Source organism: Entelurus aequoreus, linkage group LG16 (assembly GCF_033978785.1).
Source record: "Entelurus aequoreus isolate RoL-2023_Sb linkage group LG16, RoL_Eaeq_v1.1, whole genome shotgun sequence".
NCBI classification, from domain to species: domain Eukaryota; kingdom Metazoa; phylum Chordata; class Actinopteri; order Syngnathiformes; family Syngnathidae; genus Entelurus; species Entelurus aequoreus.
In genome coordinates, this window is record NC_084746.1 from 258,881 (window position 1) to 277,781 (window position 18,901).

The 18,901-nt window shown below is 38.8% G+C and overlaps 1 protein-coding gene across 6 annotated transcripts in view; it reads left to right on the forward strand.

Annotated features, from left to right (window-relative positions):
- LOC133631474 (liprin-beta-2-like) overlaps positions 1 to 18,901 on the forward strand; it is a 126,809-nt gene that overhangs the window by 81,352 nt on the left and 26,556 nt on the right. For 3 of the 6 annotated variants that reach the window (XM_062023689.1, XM_062023694.1, XM_062023693.1), the window contains 9 exons: positions 3,086 to 3,191; positions 8,209 to 8,270; positions 8,338 to 8,413; positions 8,891 to 8,958; positions 9,127 to 9,194; positions 9,353 to 9,418; positions 9,487 to 9,547; positions 12,210 to 12,339; positions 12,515 to 12,547. In XM_062023689.1, coding sequence (XP_061879673.1) covers positions 3,086 to 3,191; positions 8,209 to 8,270; positions 8,338 to 8,413; positions 8,891 to 8,958; positions 9,127 to 9,194; positions 9,353 to 9,418; positions 9,487 to 9,547; positions 12,210 to 12,339; positions 12,515 to 12,547 — 670 coding nt within the window. The remainder of the gene's footprint in view (positions 1 to 3,085; positions 3,192 to 8,208; positions 8,271 to 8,337; positions 8,414 to 8,890; positions 8,959 to 9,126; positions 9,195 to 9,352; positions 9,419 to 9,486; positions 9,548 to 12,209; positions 12,340 to 12,514; positions 12,548 to 18,901) is intronic. The other 3 variants (XM_062023692.1, XM_062023690.1, XM_062023691.1) reach the window with 2 other exon arrangements.

Below are 18,901 nucleotides of genomic sequence, written 5' to 3' on the forward strand. Positions count from 1 at the left end.
CAGGTAAGCAGTTAAGCCCGTGACCTTCCATCCCTCAGACGGTACTGCATCAAAAACCGACATCAGTGTGTAAAGGATATCACCACATGGGTTCAGGAACACTTCAGAAAACCACTGTCCGTAACTACAGTTGGTCGCTACATCTGTAAGTGCAAGTTAAAACTACTTTTCAAAGCTAAAGCCATTTATCAACAACACCCAAATCAGTTCAAACGTTAAATATCTTGTCTTTGGAGTCTAGTCAATTGAATATAAGTTGAAAATGATTTGTTGTATTTTCTTTTTATTTAGCATTTACACAACGTGACAACTTCACTGCTTTTGGGTTTTGTATATTTCACTTCTTTAAAGGAGTCCTATTATGCAGAACTAACTTTTCTAAACTATTGACACCTGCTGTGTAGAACTTGCACCTGGCTCGCTGACAACAAGCTATCCATACACTGAATCCATCCTGTTTGGGTCCCACATCAACTTTAACAAAGTCAATGACTTCACCATAAAAGTGGGTGACATTGTTATCACCAGGAAAGATGAGGTCACCTACCTAGGTTCCATAAAAGTAGGTGACATTGTTATCACCAGGAAAGATGAGGTCACCTACCTAGGTTCCATAAAAGTAGGTGACATTGTTATCACCAGGAAAGATGAGGTCACCTACCTAGGTTCCATAAAAGTAGGTGACATTGTTATCACCAGGAAAGATGAGGTCACCTACCTAGGTTCCATAAAAGTAGGTGACATTGTTATCACCAGGAAAGATGAGGTCACCTACCTAGGTTCCATAAAAGTAGGTGACATTGTTATCACCAGGAAAGATGAGGTCACCTACCTAGGTTCCATAAAAGTGGGTGACATTGTTATCACCAGGAAAGATGAGGTCACCTACCTAGGTTCCATAAAAGTAGGTGACATTGTTATCACCAGGAAAGATGAGGTCACCTACCTAGGTTCCATAAAAGTAGGTGACATTGTTATCACCAGGAAAGATGAGGTCACCTACCTAGGTTCCATAAAAGTAGGTGACATTGTTATCACCAGGAAAGATGAGGTCACCTACCTAGGTTCCATAAAAGTAGGTGACATTGTTATCACCAGGAAAGATGAGGTCACCTACCTAGGTTCCATAAAAGTAGGTGACATTGTTATCACCAGGAAAGATGAGGTCACCTACCTAGGTTCCATAAACGTGGGTGACATTGTTATCACCAGGAAAGATGAGGTCACCTACCTAGGTTCCATAAAAGTAGGTGACATTGTTATCACCAGGAAAGATGAGGTCACCTACCTAGGTTCCATAAAAGTGGGTGACATTGTTATCACCAGGAAAGATGAGGTCACCTACCTAGGTTCCATAAAAGTGGGTGACATTGTTATCACCAGGAAAGATGAGGTCACCTACCTAGGTTCCATAAAAGTAGGTGACATTGTTATCACCAGGAAAGATGAGGTCACCTACCTAGGTTCCATAAAAGTAGGTGACATTGTTATCACCAGGAAAGATGAGGTCACCTACCTAGGTTCCATAAAAGTAGGTGACATTGTTATCACCAGGAAAGATGAGGTCACCTACCTAGGTTCCATAAAAGTAGGTGACATTGTTATCACCAGGAAAGATGAGGTCACCTACCTAGGTTCCATAAAAGTAGGTGACATTGTTATCACCAGGAAAGATGAGGTCACCTACCTAGGTTCCATAAACGTGGGTGACATTGTTATCACCAGGAAAGATGAGGTCACCTACCTAGGTTCCATAAAAGTAGGTGACATTGTTATCACCAGGAAAGATGAGGTCACCTACCTAGGTTCCATAAAAGTGGGTGACATTGTTATCACCAGGAAAGATGAGGTCACCTACCTAGGTTCCATAAAAGTAGGTGACATTGTTATCACCAGGAAAGATGAGGTCACCTACCTAGGTTCCATAAAAGTGGGTGACATTGTTATCACCAGGAAAGATGAGGTCACCTACCTAGGTTCCATAAAAGTGGGTGACATTGTTATCACCAGGAAAGATGAGGTCACCTACCTAGGTTCCATTCTAGAGGCTAATCTTTCCTGTGATAAAATGGCAACCAAGGTCATCAAAAAGGTCAACCAACGAACGAGATTTCTCTACAGAATCTCCTCTCTGGTGAACAAAAGCACCTTGAAGATTCTAGCGGGAACTCTCGTTCAACCCTTTTTCCATTACGCATGCACCTCCTGGTACCCTAGCACCTCCAAAACCCTCAAATCTAAAGACTATAAAAATGGGAGCTATTACCTCCCTGCTTGGCACTCAGCATCAAGGCTTGGAATTGGGGGTTAAATCACCAAAAATGATTCCCGGGCGCGGCCACTGCTGCTGCCCACTGCTCCCCTCACCTCCCAGGGGGTGATCAAGGGTGATGGGTCAAATGCAGAGAATAATTTCGCCACACCTAGTGTGTGTGTGTGTGTGTGTGTGTGTGTGTGTGTGTGTGTGTGTGTGTGTGTGTGACTATCATTGCTACTTTAACTTAACTTTAACATGCAATCATCAAATCATGTTGATGATGACATGCAATCATCAAATCATGTTGATGATGACATGCAATCATCAAATCATGTTGATGATGACATGCAATCATCAAATCATGTTGATGATGACATGCAATCATCAAATCATGTTGATGATGACATGCAATCATGAAATCATGTTGATGATGACATGCAATCATCAAATCATGTTGATGATGACATGCAATCATCAAATCATGTTGATGATGACATGCAATCATCAAATCATGTTGATGATGACATGCAATCATGAAATCATGTTGATGATGACATGCAATCATCAAATCATGTTGATGATGACATGCAATCATCAAATCATGTTGATGATGACATGCAATCATGAAATCATGTTGATGATGACATGCAATCATCAAATCATGTTGATGATGACATGCAATCATGAAATCATGTTGATGATGACATGCAATCATCAAATCATGTTGATGATGACATACAATCATGAAATCATGTTGATGATGACATGCAATCATCAAATCATGTTGATGATGACATACAATCATGAAATCATGTTCGGCTTGTGCAGGCTGAGATGTCAGAGATGCAACACATGCTGCTCTGCAAGGATGCTGAGATCCAACGCCTGCACACTCAACATCTGTCAAACTCCACCAATGACAACACACACAGAGGTACTGCTGACAGTGTGTGTGTGTGTGTGTGTGTGTGTGTGTGTGTGTGTGTGTGTGTGTGTGTGTGTGTGTGTGTGTGTGTGTGTGTGTGTGTGTGTGTGTGTGTGTGTGTGTGTGTGTGTGCGTGTGTGTGTGTGTGTGTGTGTGTGTGGTGCACATATTCACTCCTTTAACTTGTTGTTCTTGACTCTTTGCTGCCCCCTGCTGTATAAGAAGTGTACATCAAACAGCTGGTTAACAAATGTAAGACCATTTCCTGTTCACATCCTTTGTGTCTTTATTATGCGTGCATTCATCCACATTTGTTTTTGAACATTCTATTGTATAAACAAACATATATCTATTCATGTATTGTACCTCACAAAAGTCAATACACCCCTCATACTTCTGCAAATATTTCATGATGTGTTTCCATGGTACAATGTAGAGTAGTCAGTGTTCATCTTGCCATGTACGAGGCACCTGCTTCCCATTCACACCTGTTACCTGTAACACCATGAATAGTTCCTCACAAGGATCAATGGAAACATGAATAGTTCCTCACAAGGATCAATGGAAACATGAATAGTTCCTCACAAGGATCAATGGAAACATGAATAGTTCCTCACAAGGATCAATGGAAACATGAATAGTTCCTCACAAGGATCAATGGAAACATGAATAGTTCCTCACAAGGATCAATGGAAACATGAATAGTTCCTCACAAGGATCAATGGAAACATGAATAGTTCCTCACAAGGATCAATGGAAACATGAATAGTTCCTCACAAGGATCAATGGAATCATGAATAGTTCCTCACAAGGATCAATGGAAACATGAATAGTTCCTCACAAGGATCAATGGAAACATGAATAGTTCCTCACAAGGATCAATGGAAACATGAATAGTTCCTCACAAGGATCAATGGAAACATGAATAGTTCCTCACAAGGATCAATGGAAACATGAATAGTTCCTCACAAGGATCAATGTAAACATGAATAGTTCCTCACAAGGATCAATGGAAACATGAATAGTTCCTCACAAGGATCAATGGAAACATGAATAGTTCCTCACAAGGATCAATGTAAACATGAATAGTTCCTCACAAGGATCAATGGAAACATGAATAGTTGTCTGGCCTCCACAGAAGTCCCTGTTTTAGCAAAGTGGACACTATGAAGACACTAGAATGTACGTATACATCAGGCCTGGGCAATTATTTTGACCCAGGGGGCCAAAATGACTTGAAATGTGGACTCATCAGACCACAGAACACTTTTCCACTTTGTATCAGTCCATCTTAGATGAGCTCAGGCCCAGAGAAGCCGACGGCGTTTCTGGGTGTTGTTGATAAACGGTTTTCGCCTTGCATAGGAGAGTTTTAACTTGCACTTACAGATGTAGCGACCAACTGTAGTTACTGACAGTGGCTTTCTGAAGTGTTCCTGAGCCCATGTGGTGATATCCTTTACACACACTTGTTGATGCAGGACAGCCTGAGGGATGGAAGGTCACGGGCTTAGCTGCTTACCTGCAGTGATTTCTCCACATTCTCTGAACCCTTTGATGATATTACGGAGCGTAGATGTTGAAATCCCTAAATTCCTTGCAATAGCTGCTTGAGAAAGGTTGTTCTTAAACTGTTCAACAATTTGCTCAGGCATTTGTTGACAAAGTGGTGACCCTCGCCCCATCCTTGTTTGTGAATGACTGAGCATTTCATGGAATCTACTTTTATACCCAATCATGGCACCCACCTGTTCCCAATTAGCCTGTTCACCTGTGGGATGTTCCAAATAAGTGTTTGATGAGCATTCCTCAACTTTATCAGTATTTATTGCCACCTTTCCCAACTTCTTTGTCACGTGTTGCTGCCATCAAATTATAAAGTTAATGATTATTTACAAAAAAAAATAAAGTTTATGAGTTTGAACATGAAATATGTTGTCTTTGTAGCATATTCAACTGAATATGGCTTGAAAAGGATTTGCAAATCATTGTATTATGTTTATATTTACATCTAACACCATTTACCAACTCATGTCATTTTGTTTGTGAGTGAAGGTTCCACTGTACTTTTAGTGTCATTTTGTTTGTGAATGAAGGTTCCACTGTACTTTTAGTGTCATTTTGTTTGTGAATGAAGGTTCCACTGTACTTTTAGTGTCATTTTGTTTGTGAATGAAGGTTCCACTGTACTTTTAGTGTCATTTTGTTTGTGAATGAAGAATCCATTGTACTTTTAGTGTAAGTTTGTTTGTGAATGAAGGTTCCACTGTACTTTTAGTATCATTTTGTTTGTGAATGAAGGTTCCACTGTACTTTTAGTGTCATTTTGTTTGTGAATGAAGGTTCCACTGTACTTTTAGTGTCATTTAGTTTGTGAATGAAGGTTCCACTGTACTTTTAGTGTCATTTAGTTTGTGAATGAAGGTTCCACTGTACTTTTAGTGTAAGTTTGTTTGTGAATGAAGGTTCCACTGTACTTTTAGTGTAAGTTTGTTTGTGAATGAAGGTTCCACTGTACTTTTAGTGTAAGTTTGTTTGTGAATGAAGGTTCCACTGTACTTTTAGTATCATTTTGTTTGTGAATGAAGGTTCCACTGTACTTTTAGTGTCATTTCGTTTGTGAATGAAGGTTCCACTGTACTTTTAGTGTCATTTTGTTTGTGAATGAAGGTTCCACTGTACTTTTAGTGTCATTTAGTTTGTGAATGAAGGTTCCACTGTACTTTTAGTGTCATTTTGTTTGTGAATGAAGGTTCCACTGTACTTTTAGTGTCATTTTGTTTGTGAATGAAGGTTCCACTGTACTTTTAGTGTCATTTTGTTTATGAGTGAAGGTTCCACTGTACTTTTAGTGTCATTTTGTTTGTGAATGAAGGTTCCACTGTACTTTTAGTGTCATTTTGTTTGTGAATGAAGAATCCATTGTACTTTTAGTGTAAGTTTGTTTGTGAATGAAGGTTCCACTGTACTTTTAGTATCATTTTGTTTGTGAATGAAGGTTCCACTGTACTTTTAGTGTCATTTAGTTTGTGAATGAAGGTTCCACTGTACTTTTAGTGTCATTTTGTTTGTGAATGAAGGTTCCACTGTACTTTTAGTGTCATTTTGTTTGTGAATGAAGGTTCCACTGTACTTTTAGTGTCATTTTGTTTGTGAATGAAGGTTCCACTGTACTTTTAGTGTAAGTTTGTTTGTGAATGAAGGTTCCACTGTACTTTTAGTGTCATTTTGTTTGTGAATGAAGGTTCCACTGTACTGTTAGTGTCATTTTGTTTGTGAATGAAGGTTCCACTGTACATTTAGTGTCATTTAGTTTGTGAATGAAGGTTCCACTGTACTTTTAGTGTCATTTTGTTTGTGAGTGAAGGTTCCACTGTACTTTTAGTGTCATTTTGTTTGTGAATGAAGGTTCCACTGTACTTTTAGTGTCATTTTGTTTGTGAATGAAGAATCCATTGTACTTTTAGTGTAAGTTTGTTTGTGAATGAAGGTTCCACTGTACTTTTAGTATCATTTTGTTTGTGAATGAAGGTTCCACTGTACTTTTAGTGTCATTTTGTTTGTGAATGAAGGTTCCACTGTACTTTTAGTGTCATTTTGTTTGTGAATGAAGGTTCCACTGTACTTTTAGTGTCATTTAGTTTGTGAATGAAGGTTCCACTGTACTTTTAGTGTCATTTTGTTTGTGAATGAAGGTTCCACTGTACTTTTAGTGTCATTTTGTTTGTGAATGAAGGTTCCACTGTACTTTTAGTGTCATTTTGTTTGTGAGTGAAGGTTCCACTGTACTTTTAGTGTCATTTTGTTTGTGAATGAAGGTTCCACTGTACTTTTAGTGTCATTTTGTTTGTGAATGAAGAATCCATTGTACTTTTAGTGTAAGTTTGTTTGTGAATGAAGGTTCCACTGTACTTTTAGTATCATTTTGTTTGTGAATGAAGGTTCCACTGTACTTTTAGTGTCATTTTGTTTGTGAATGAAGGTTCCACTGTACTTTTAGTGTCATTTTGTTTGTGAATGAAGGTTCCACTGTACTTTTAGTGTAAGTTTGTTTGTGAATGAAGGTTCCACTGTACTTTTAGTGTAAGTTTGTTTGTGAATGAAGGTTCCACTGTACTTTTAGTATCATTTTGTTTGTGAATGAAGGTTCCACTGTACTTTTAGTGTCATTTTGTTTGTGAATGAAGGTTCCACTGTACTTTTAGTGTCATTTTGTTTGTGAATGAAGGTTCCATTGTACTTTTAGTGTCATTTAGTTTGTGAATGAAGGTTCCACTGTACTTTTAGTGTAAGTTTGTTTGTGAGTGAAGGTTCCACTGTACTTTTAGTGTCATTTAGTTTGTGAATGAAGGTTCCACTGTACTTTTAGTGTTATTTTGTTTGTGAATGAAGGTTCCACTGTACTTTTAGTGTCATTTGTTTGTGAATGAAGGTTCCACTGTACTTTTAGTGTCATTTTGTTTGTGAATGAAGGTTCCACTGTACTTTTAGTGTCATTTGTTTGTGAATGAAGGTTCCACTGTACTTTTAGTGTCAGTTTTTGTTGTCCCCTGAAATTATATCATCAAATATTTGTATCTTTTGTGAGGTATTGTACAGCAAATACATCCTGGAGTGTGTCAACAGCATCTATGTTATGAGGAGAGGAGAGAGTACAGTGGGTATGAGTTCTGGACTTATGAGTGAGTGCTCCACGTGTGTGTGTGTGTGTGTGTGTGTGTGTGTGTGTGTGTGTGTGTGTGTGTGTGTGTGTGTGTGTGTGTGTGTGTGTGTGTGTGTGTGTGTGTGTGTGTGTGTGTGTGTGTGTGTGTGTGTGTGTGTGTGTGTGTGTGCATGCATTCATGCATGGTTGATTTTGTATTTCTACCTCCATCCTGCAAGTGGTTTGTTGTTTTCTTGATCCTTCCTGTCATTTGTGTAGTTGCTCTTTAGCATATTAGCATGGTGGTCTTCCATCAGATGTCATATTACAGTAATGTTAGCATCTTCTTATATTACAGTAATGTTAGCATATTCTTGTTTGCAGACCAGGAATACCAGAGACTGAAGGTGGGGATGGAGTCTCTTCTAGCTTCCAATGATGACAAGGTGAGTAAAGAAATGTTTTAAAAGATCAAATCCATTTGACTGACAAATGTCCGCTGATGATGATCAGAGTCGTCGTATAGAAGAGCTGACAAATCTCCTGGGCCAATACAGAAAGATTAATGAGCTCATGATGCTCACACACGGTAAGAAGTCCCTGCAATTTATTGTCTTGTGTTGATTACAAGACAATAAACACAACTTCATCCAATGTAATGAACACAACTTCATCCAATGTAATGAACACAACTTCATCCAATGTAATGAACACAACTTCATCCAATGTAATGAACACAACTTCATCCAATGTAATGAACACAACTTTATCCAATGTAATGAACACAACTTTATCCAATGTAATGAACACAACTTCATCCAATGTAATGAACACAACTTCATCCAATGTAATGAACACAACTTCATCCAATGTAATGAACACAACTTCATTCAATGTAATGAACACAACTTCATCCAATGTAATGAACACAACTTTATCCAATGTAATGAACACAACCTCATCCAATGTAATGAACACAACTTTATCCAATGTAATGAACACAACTTTATCCAATGTAATGAACACAACTTCATCCAATGTAATGAACACAACTTCATCACACCAGCGAGCAGTGAAGAGGAGCTGAATGGAAACATCAGATTCCTCACACACTCTGATCTCCTCCAATCACAGGTAACAAAACATTTCACTCTTTCCTTTGTAAAGTACAGTCAATACATCATTCACTGTTATATTGGCTATGCTAACTAGCGGTGGGGAAAAATGCCTAGGACGACTCGTATGTAAAAAAAACAAAAAACTTGTAAGGTGGGACACGTTATTACTTTGTTTTATTTGTAGTTGTCATCGAGAGGATCTTCTCCACTTACGTTATACTCATCGCCTTACCAGAGAGACGTGGACTCAAGGTATTGCAAAAACACAGAACCTATTTGTTTGAAATAGTTAGTGTACATATGATTGAAAATGTACCTGATATGTAAATATGTCAGATGTTCTATTTCCATCAGGTGTCCCTAGACTAGAAAAGAAGAGTACTACTTAAAGATTCCAACTGTTCTTGTAGTTTCCAGAAGTCAGTGGACACATCAATACTTGCTACCAGAGAAAGCATCTTGTCCCAGGGGTCATGGTAAGCACTTGCCTTCATACCTTGGCACAGAGGTGATAGTCCGTGGTCATAGTCCTGTTTGCTTGCAGGCATCAGCGCAGGATGCAGTCCAGCAGTCTTGAGGAGTTGCAGAGCAGATCTTTACAGAAGGTTCTCACTCGTCCATGACAATCTTGTCATTCCTGCAGGCCGCTAGCTTGTCAGAGTCATTGAAAGCAAGAAGACCTTGTGGCTCACAGACTAGATAGGACACATCTACGCGTCCTACCTAGTCTTCCGTGAAACGTCTTCGAAGACAATTTGAACAATTTGTTTGTAATCAATTCAATGACCTGAGAATACGATCACTTTCATTTTCCTCTTATGTCATCCAACTTGTCACCTTCATTTATACATCTACCTCACTTATATCATCATTTTTAACTTGCTGACTCTCATTTGTCTCCGCATGTGTGTGTGTGCATGTGTGTGTGTGCATGCCTGTGTGTATGCATGCCTGTGTGTGTGTGCATGTGTGTGTGTGTGTGTGTGTGCATGCATGTGTGTGCATGCCTGTGTGTGTGTGCATGTGTGTGTGTGTGTGCATGCATGTGTGTGCATGCCTGTGTGTGTGTGCATGTGTGTGTGTGTGTGTGCTTTAGCCTGTAGACATCCTGCCAGATGAAAATTAATCAGACGTAGCAGGAGAGGTACTAGTCTGCTGCATGGCATAGCACAATAACATAATAACACAATACAATACATACATACATACATACATACATACATACATACATACATACATACATACATACATACATACATACATATATACATACATATATACATACATACATACATACATACATACATACATACATACATACATACATACATACATACATACATATATACATACATATATACATACATACATACATACATACATACATACATACATACATACATATATACATACATATATACATACATACATACATACATACATACATATATACATACATACGTACATACATACATACATACATACATACATACATACATACATACATACATACATACATACATACATACATATATACATACATACGTACATACATACATACATACGTACGTACATACATACATACATACATACATACATACATACATACATACATACATAGCAGGAGAGGTACTGGTCTGCTGCATGGCATAACACAATAACATAATAATAATAATACTAACACAATACAATACATACATACATATATACATACATACGTACATACATACATACATACATACATACATACATACATACATATATACATATATACATACATACATACATACATACATACATACATACATACATACATACATACATAGCAGGAGAGGTACTGGTCTGCTGCATGGCATAACACAATAACATAACAATAATAATACTAACACAATACAATACAGTGGTACCTCGTTTTTCGTGAGTAATCTGTTTGAATTGGTCTGACAAAAATAATAATCATACCAAAATCCAAGCAATTTTTCCCGTAAGAACTCATAAAAAATCCAATGATTCCGCTCCAGACAGCCAAACTATGCATATAAAATAGATTTGTAGAGAATAATAGAAAGCAAAAGTGGAATAGTCTAGCAGCCTCCTCCATCCCCAGCAGGTCAACCAGAGAGTATCAATAGTCTAGTTTTTAAAATGACTATTCTTACGCTACTAAGTATATCAACTTATCAATTGGTCAAAAATATATGTAACTGAAAACCTTTTGCAATATGAACCATAAAGATGTAGAATTAGATATGAATATTGATCCTGATGCATTGTTTTCCCACGAAATGTTGTTCAACAGAATATTGTAAAACAAAACTAAACATCACAACACAAAACTGAATCATACAAAAAGTGGAGTGAGCAAAAACCGACGTACTACTGTACTTACTGTACTAACATAAATGGTAAATGGGTTATACTTGTTATACTTTTCTACCTTCAAGGTACTCAAAGCGCTTTGACACTATTTGCACATTCACACACACATTCACACACATTCACACACACATTCACACACACATTCACACACTGAATGCCATGCAAGGCCCTAACCACCACCCATCAGGAGCAAGGGTGAAATGTCTTGCTCAAGGACACAACGGACATGATGAAGTTGGTAGAAGGTGGGGATCGAACCAGGAACCCTCAGGTTGCTGGCACGGCCCCTCTCCCAACTGCGCCACGCCGTCTCCCAACAACAACAACAACAACAACAACAACAACAACACTCTGCTTTATGGAGAAAAGGCACAATGCTGTGTATCATTGCTCATAGGAATGTATGATTATGAAACATGTACAAACCCCGTTTCCATAGAGTTGGGAAATTGTGTTGGATGTAATTATAAACGGAATACAATGATTTGAAAATCATTGTATTACGTTTATATTTACATCCAACACAATTTCCCAACTCATATGGAAACAGGGTTTGTATATGTTTCAGTTACTTGCTTGTCTTAATGATAGGCTTCAACTGGGTTGATTGTCGCGCACACACACACACACACACGTAAATGTGTGTGTGTGTGTGTGTGTGTGTGTGTGTGTGTGTGTGTGCAGGTTGTCAGAAGTGTTTAGCATCACCGTCTTCCTCTCAGCGTTGTTTCTTCATGGTCACATTGACTTCCACGCTGTGTCTTCCATAAACACACACACACACACACACACACACACACACACACTTGTGTAACAGTCACTCTCAAATAGGATGTGTACAGTAATACTTGACATGTTTACCAACATAATCATAATTTGTTTTGTCAGAAGGTCCCCATGGAGCACAAGAAGTATGGAACTCTTCCAGGCAAGTTGAGCTCAAAGATGGACGTGAACGATGATGATGATGATGATGAAGAAGAAGTATCTCCTGTTAATAACTACCAGCGCAGCCTGAGTGAGTTCAAACCTCTTTTTTGATCCCTGATTCAAGCGAATGTGTGACTTATAACTCAGGTGTGATTGAAAAGAAAAGAAAGACCACATATCTGCACATGCTTTAGCAAGTCATGGATTCTAACTTCAACTGCTTTCCTCTTTGCTTTCTCATTCCTCTTTTTCTCTGGCTGCAGTTCACTGCAGGAGCGCCAGTGCACCCACTTTAGGTACTGTATACTTTAGGTACTGTATACTTTAGGTACTGTATACTTTAGGTACTGTATACTTTAGATACTGTATACTTTAGGTACTGTATACTTTAGGTACTGTATACTTTAGGTACTGTATACTTTAGATACTGTATACTTTAGATACTGTATACTTTAGATACTGTATACTTTAGCTACTGTATACTTTAGGTGCTGTATACTTTAGGTACTGTATACTTTAGATACTGTATACTTTAGATACTGTATACTTTAGCTACTGTATACTTTAGGTGCTGTATACTTTAGGTACTGTATACTTTAGATACTGTATACTTTAGATACTGTATACTTTAGGTGCTGTATACTTTAGATACTGTATACTTTAGGTGCTGTATACTTTAGATACTGTATACTTTAGCTACTGTATACATTAGCTACTGTATACTTTAGCTACTGTATACTTTAGGTGCTGTATACTTTAGATACTGTATACATTAGGTACTGTATACTTTAGGTACTGTATACTTTAGGTGCTCTATACTTTAGATACTGTATACATTAGGTACTGTATACTTTAGGTACTGTATACTTTAGGTGCTGTATACTTTAGATACTGTATACTTTAAAGGCCTACTGAAATGAATTTTTTTTATTTAAACGAGGATAGCAGATCTATTCTATGTGTCATACTTGATCATTTCGCGATATTGCCATATTTTTGCTGAAAGGATTTAGTATAGAACAACGACGATAAAGTTCGCAACTTTTGGTATCTGATAAAAAAAAGGCTTGCCCCTACCGGAAGTAGCGTGACGTAGTCAGTTGAACATATACGCAAAGTTCCCTATTGTTTACAATGATGGCCGCATGAAGTGAGAGAGATTCGGACCGAGAAAGCGACAATTTCCCCATTAATTTGAGCGAGGATGAAAGATTTGTGGATGAGTAAAGTGCAAGTGAAGGACTAGTGGGGAGTTGAAGCTATTCAGATAGGGAAGATGCTGTGAGAGTGACCTGATATTCAGCTGGGAATGACTACAACAGTAAATAAACACAAGACATATATATACTCTATTAGCCACAACACAACCAGGCTTATATTTAATATGCCACAAATTAATCCTGCATAAAAACACCTGCGTGTTTGTTATGCTAGCTCCTAGCTCCTATGCTAGCTCCTAGCTCCATAGAACACGCCAATACAATTCAAACACCTGATCAACACACACAATCACTCAGCCCAAAAGACCGTTCACCTAACCCAAGGTTCATAAAGCTCATATATTTTAAAAAAGTTACGTACATACGCAAAAAAAAGTTGCGCACATACGGTCAAGCGATCAAATGTTTAGAAGCCAAAGCTGCATACTCAAAGTAGCACGTCTGCGTCTTTGTCATCCAAATCAAAGTAATCCTGGTAAGAGTCTGTGTTGTCCCAGTTCTCTACAGGCGTCTGTGTATCCAAGTCAAAAGTCCTCCTGGTTAGAGTCTCTGTTATCCGAGTTCTTCCATCTTGACTGCATCTTTCGGGAATGTAAACAAAGAAGCGCCGGCTGTGTACTGTTGTGGCTGACTACGTTCGAAAAATACGTCCATTTCGCACCGACACCTTTCTTCTTTGCTTGCTCAGCTTCCTTCTCCATAATGCAATGAACATGATTGAAACAGATTCACGAACACAGATGTCCAGAATACTGTGGAATTATGAAATGAAAACAGAGCTTTTTCGTATTGGCTTCAATGTGGAAGGCATACCCGTGTTCGCCGGTCTACGTCACGCGCATACGTCATCCTCAGAGGCGTTTCGAACTGGAAGTTTAGCGGCAAATTTAAAATGTCACTTTATACCGTAATTTCCGGACTATAAGCCGCTACTTTTTCCCCTCGTTCTGGTCCCTGCGGCTTATACAAGGGTGCGGCTTATTTACGGCCTGTTCTTCTCCGACACCGACAAAGAGGATTTCGGTGGTTTTAGTACGCAGGAGGAAGACGATGACACAATGATTAAAGACTGACTTTTCATATACCGGTAGGCTGGTTATTTTGATAACGTACAGGTGAGCACTTTGTATTACTTTGCACCGTTGTATTATTTGTACTCTGCACGAATGCTGTTCGCCATGTCAAAGATGTGAAAGTTTGATTGAATGATTGAAAGATTTATTGTTAATAAATGGGACGCTTTGCGTTCCCAAACAGTCATCTCTGTCCCGACAATCCCCTCCGTGGTAGCAGGAACCCCTATATACTACGCTAATTACACATCAAAACCCTGCGGCTTATAGTCGGGTGCGGCTTATATATGGAGCAATCTGTATGTTCCCCTAAATTTAGCTGGTGCGGCTTATAGTCAGGTGCGGCTTATAGTCCGGAAATTACGGTAAGTTAACCCGGCCGTATTGGCATGTGTTGCAATGTTAAGATTTCATCATTGATATATAAACTATCAGACTGCGTGGTCGCTAGTAGTGGCTTTCAGTAGGCCTTTAAAGGCCTTTAAAGGCCTACTGAAAGTCACTACTAGCGACCACACAGTCTGATAGTTTATATATCAATGATGAAATCTTAACATTGCAACACATGCCAATACGGCCGGGTTAACTTATAAAGTGACATTTTACATTTCCCGCTAAACTTCCGGTTGAAAAGGTCTATGTATGATGACGTATGTATGATGACGTCTATGTATGATGACGTCTATGTATGATGACGTCTATGTATGATGACGTCTATGTATGATGACGTATGCGCGTGACGTCAATGGTTGAAACGGAAGTATTGGGACACATTGTATCCAATACAAAAAGCTCTGTTTTCATCTCATAATTCCACAGTATTCTGGACATCTGTGTTGGTGAATCTTTTACAATTTGTTTAATGAACAATGAAGACAGCAAAGAAGAAAGTTGTAGGTGGGATCGGTGTATTAGCGGCTGGCTGCAGCAACACAATCAGGAGGACTTTGACTTGGATAGCAGACGCGCTAGCCGACGCTAGCCGCCGACCGCACGGATGATCGGGTGAAGTCCTTCGTCCTTCCGTCGATCGCTGGAACGCAGGTGAGCACGGGTGTTGATGAGCAGATGAGGGCTGGCTGGCGTAGGTGGAGTGCTAATGTTTTTATCATAGCTCTGTGAGGTCCCGTTGCTAAGTTAGCTTCAATGGCGTCGTTAGCAACAGCATTGTTAACCTTCGCCAGGCTGGAAAGCATTAACCGTGTATTTACATGTCCATGGTTTAATAGTTGATCTTCTGTCTATCCTTCCAGTCAGGGGTTTATTTCTTTTGTTTATATCTGCAGTTAAGCATGATGCTATCACGTTAGCTCCGTAGCTAAAGTGTTTCATCGATGTATTTTCGTGGCGATAAAAGTCACTGTGAATGTCCATTTGGCGTTCTGGACTCTCATTTTCAAGAGGATATAGTATCCCAGGTGGTTTAAAATACAAATCCGTGATCCACAATAGAAAAAGGAGAAAGTGTGGAATCCAATGAGCCCTTGTACCTAAGTTACGGTCAGAGCGAAAAAAGATACGTCCTGCACTGCACTCTAGTCCTTCACTCTTACGTTCCTCATCCACAAATCTTTCATTCTGGCTCAAATTAATGGGGTAATCGTCGGTTTCTCAGTCCGAATCTCTCTCGCTGCTGGTGTAAACAATGTGCAGATGTGAGGAGCTCCACAACCTGTGACGTCACGCTACTTCCGCTACAGGCAAGGCTTTTTTATCAGCGAGCAAAAGTTGCGAACTTTATCGTCCATGTTCTCTACTAAATCCTTTCAGCAAAAATATGGCAATATCGTGAAATGATCAAGTATGACACATAGAATGGATCTGCTATCCCCGTTTAAATAAGAAAAATTAATTTCAGTAGGCCTGTAGATACTGTATACTTTAGGTACTGTATACTTTAGATACTGTATACTTTAGGTGCTGTATACTTTAGATACTGTATACTTTAGGTACTGTATACTTTAGGTACTGTATACTTTAGATACTGTATACTTTAGGTACTGTATACCTTAGGTACTGTATACTTTAGATACTGTATACTTTAGGTACTGTATACTTTAGATACTGTATACTTTAGGCACTGTATACTTTAGATACTGTATACTTTAGGTACTGTATACTTTAGGTACTGTATACTTTAGATACTGTATACTTTAGGTACTGTATACTTTAGGTACTGTATACTTTAGGTACTGTATACTCCTGCAAAATACTGCTTCTACCCAAGCATGGTCACTAACATGACTAGAGGAATACATTTAAATAGAAGATAAAAAGTACTGGGCTAGTCTTGCACACTGGAAGTGGTTTTATTGCTGGGCTAGTGGTTTTATTGCTGGGCTAGTCTTGCACACTGGAAGTGGTTTTATTGCTGGGCTAGTGGTTTTATTGCTGGGCTAGTCTTGCACACTGGAAGTGGTTTTATTGCTGGGCTAGTGGTTTTATTGCTGGGCTAGTCTTGCACACTGGAAGTGGTTTTATTGCTGGGCTAGTGGTTTTATTGCTGGGCTAGTGGTTTTATTGCTAGGCTAGTCTTGCACACTGGAAGTGGTTTTATTGCTGGGCTAGTGGTTTTATTGCTGGGCTAGTCCTGCACACTGGAAGTGGTTTTATTGCTGGGCTAGTGGTTTTATTGCTGGGCTAGTGGTTTTATTGCTGGGCTAGTCTTGCACACTGGAAGTGGTTTTATTGCTGGGCTAGTGGTTTTATTGCTGGGCTAGTCTTGCACACTGGAAGTGGTTTTATTGCTGGGCTAGTGGTTTTATTGCTGGGCTAGTGGTTTTATTGCTAGGCTAGTCTTGCACACTGGAAGTGGTTTTATTGCTGGGCTAGTGGTTTTATTGCTGGGCTAGTCTTGCACACTGGAAGTGGTTTTATTGCTGGGCTAGTGGTTTTATTGCTGGGCTAGTGGTTTTATTGCTGGGCTAGTCTTGCACACTGGAAGTGGTTTTATTGCTGGGCTAGTGGTTTTATTGCTGGGCTAGTGGTTTTATTGCTGGGCTAGTCTTGCACACTGGAAGTGGTTTTATTGCTGGGCTAGTGGTTTTATTGCTGGGCTAGTGGTTTTATTGCTGGGCTAGTCTTGCACACTGGAAGTGGTTTTAGTGCTGGGCTAGTGGTTTTATTGCTGGGCTAGTGGTTTTATTGCTGGGCTAGTCTTGCACACTGGAAGTGGTTTTGCAAGGGAGGGAGACATAGGAAGTGTCAATAAGGACACCACTATTATGACTGTCTATTTGTTGGGAGCAGATTGTGAAAGCTAGCATGTTTATGCTTGATAACAGTCCTGATTGTCAACATTGACTATGTCTACTTTCACTTTCCTTTTATTTGATGACACCCCCCATTGGGCCTGATCTATGTTTGTACTAAGATGCTAAATAACATGCAATAAATAGCACGTGCAAACAAAACAATTGTGTACGCAATTAAGATCTGGTGCAGACCACCTCATTTAAATAAGGTTTTTGTGTGTACTAATGCCTGTAACCATGGAAACACTCCACATGTATGTTATTATGATGTTGTTGAACTAGCACAACACATATATCCATCCATCCATTTTCTACCGCTTGTCCCTTTATATAATATGTAAAATCTTTTCTGCAATATAGAATCACAATCTAGACAACAGCAACTATTTTTAGCGCACTGCCAATGTTCTCTGCGGGGGGAGGCGGGGAGCATCAATACACATTCATGCGTCTCTACTAGGGTTGTCCCCATACCAATATTTGCATTTTGATACTTTTCAATACCTTTCGATACTTTTCTAAATAAAGGGGACCACAAAAATGTCATTATTGTCTTTATTTGAACAAGAAATGTTAGTGTACATGAAACATATGTTTATTATTGTCATTTAGTCCTTCAATAAAATAGACAACTTGTCTTTTAGTAGTAAGTAAACAAACAAAGACTCCTAATTAGTCTATGCAGTAAAATATTGTGTCATTTATACACCTATTATTTTGTACACATTACGAGGGACAAACTGTAAAAATGTATTATTAATCTACTTGTTCATTTACTGTAAATATCTGCTTATTTTCTCTTTGAACATGTTCTATCTACACTTCTGTTCAAATGTAATAATCACTTATTCTTCTCTTCTTTGATACTTGACATTAGTTTTGGATGATACCACACATGGATGTGATACCAAGTAGTTACAGGATCATACATTGGTCATATTCAAAGTCCTCATGTGTCCAGGGACATATTTACTGACTTTATAAACATAATATACATTTACAAAAAAACGAAAAAAAGATTTTGTGATGTTAAAAAATATCGATGTAATCATAGTAGTATCGACAAGATGGTATATTGGTGTCCTGGGTTGTTGATTACCTGA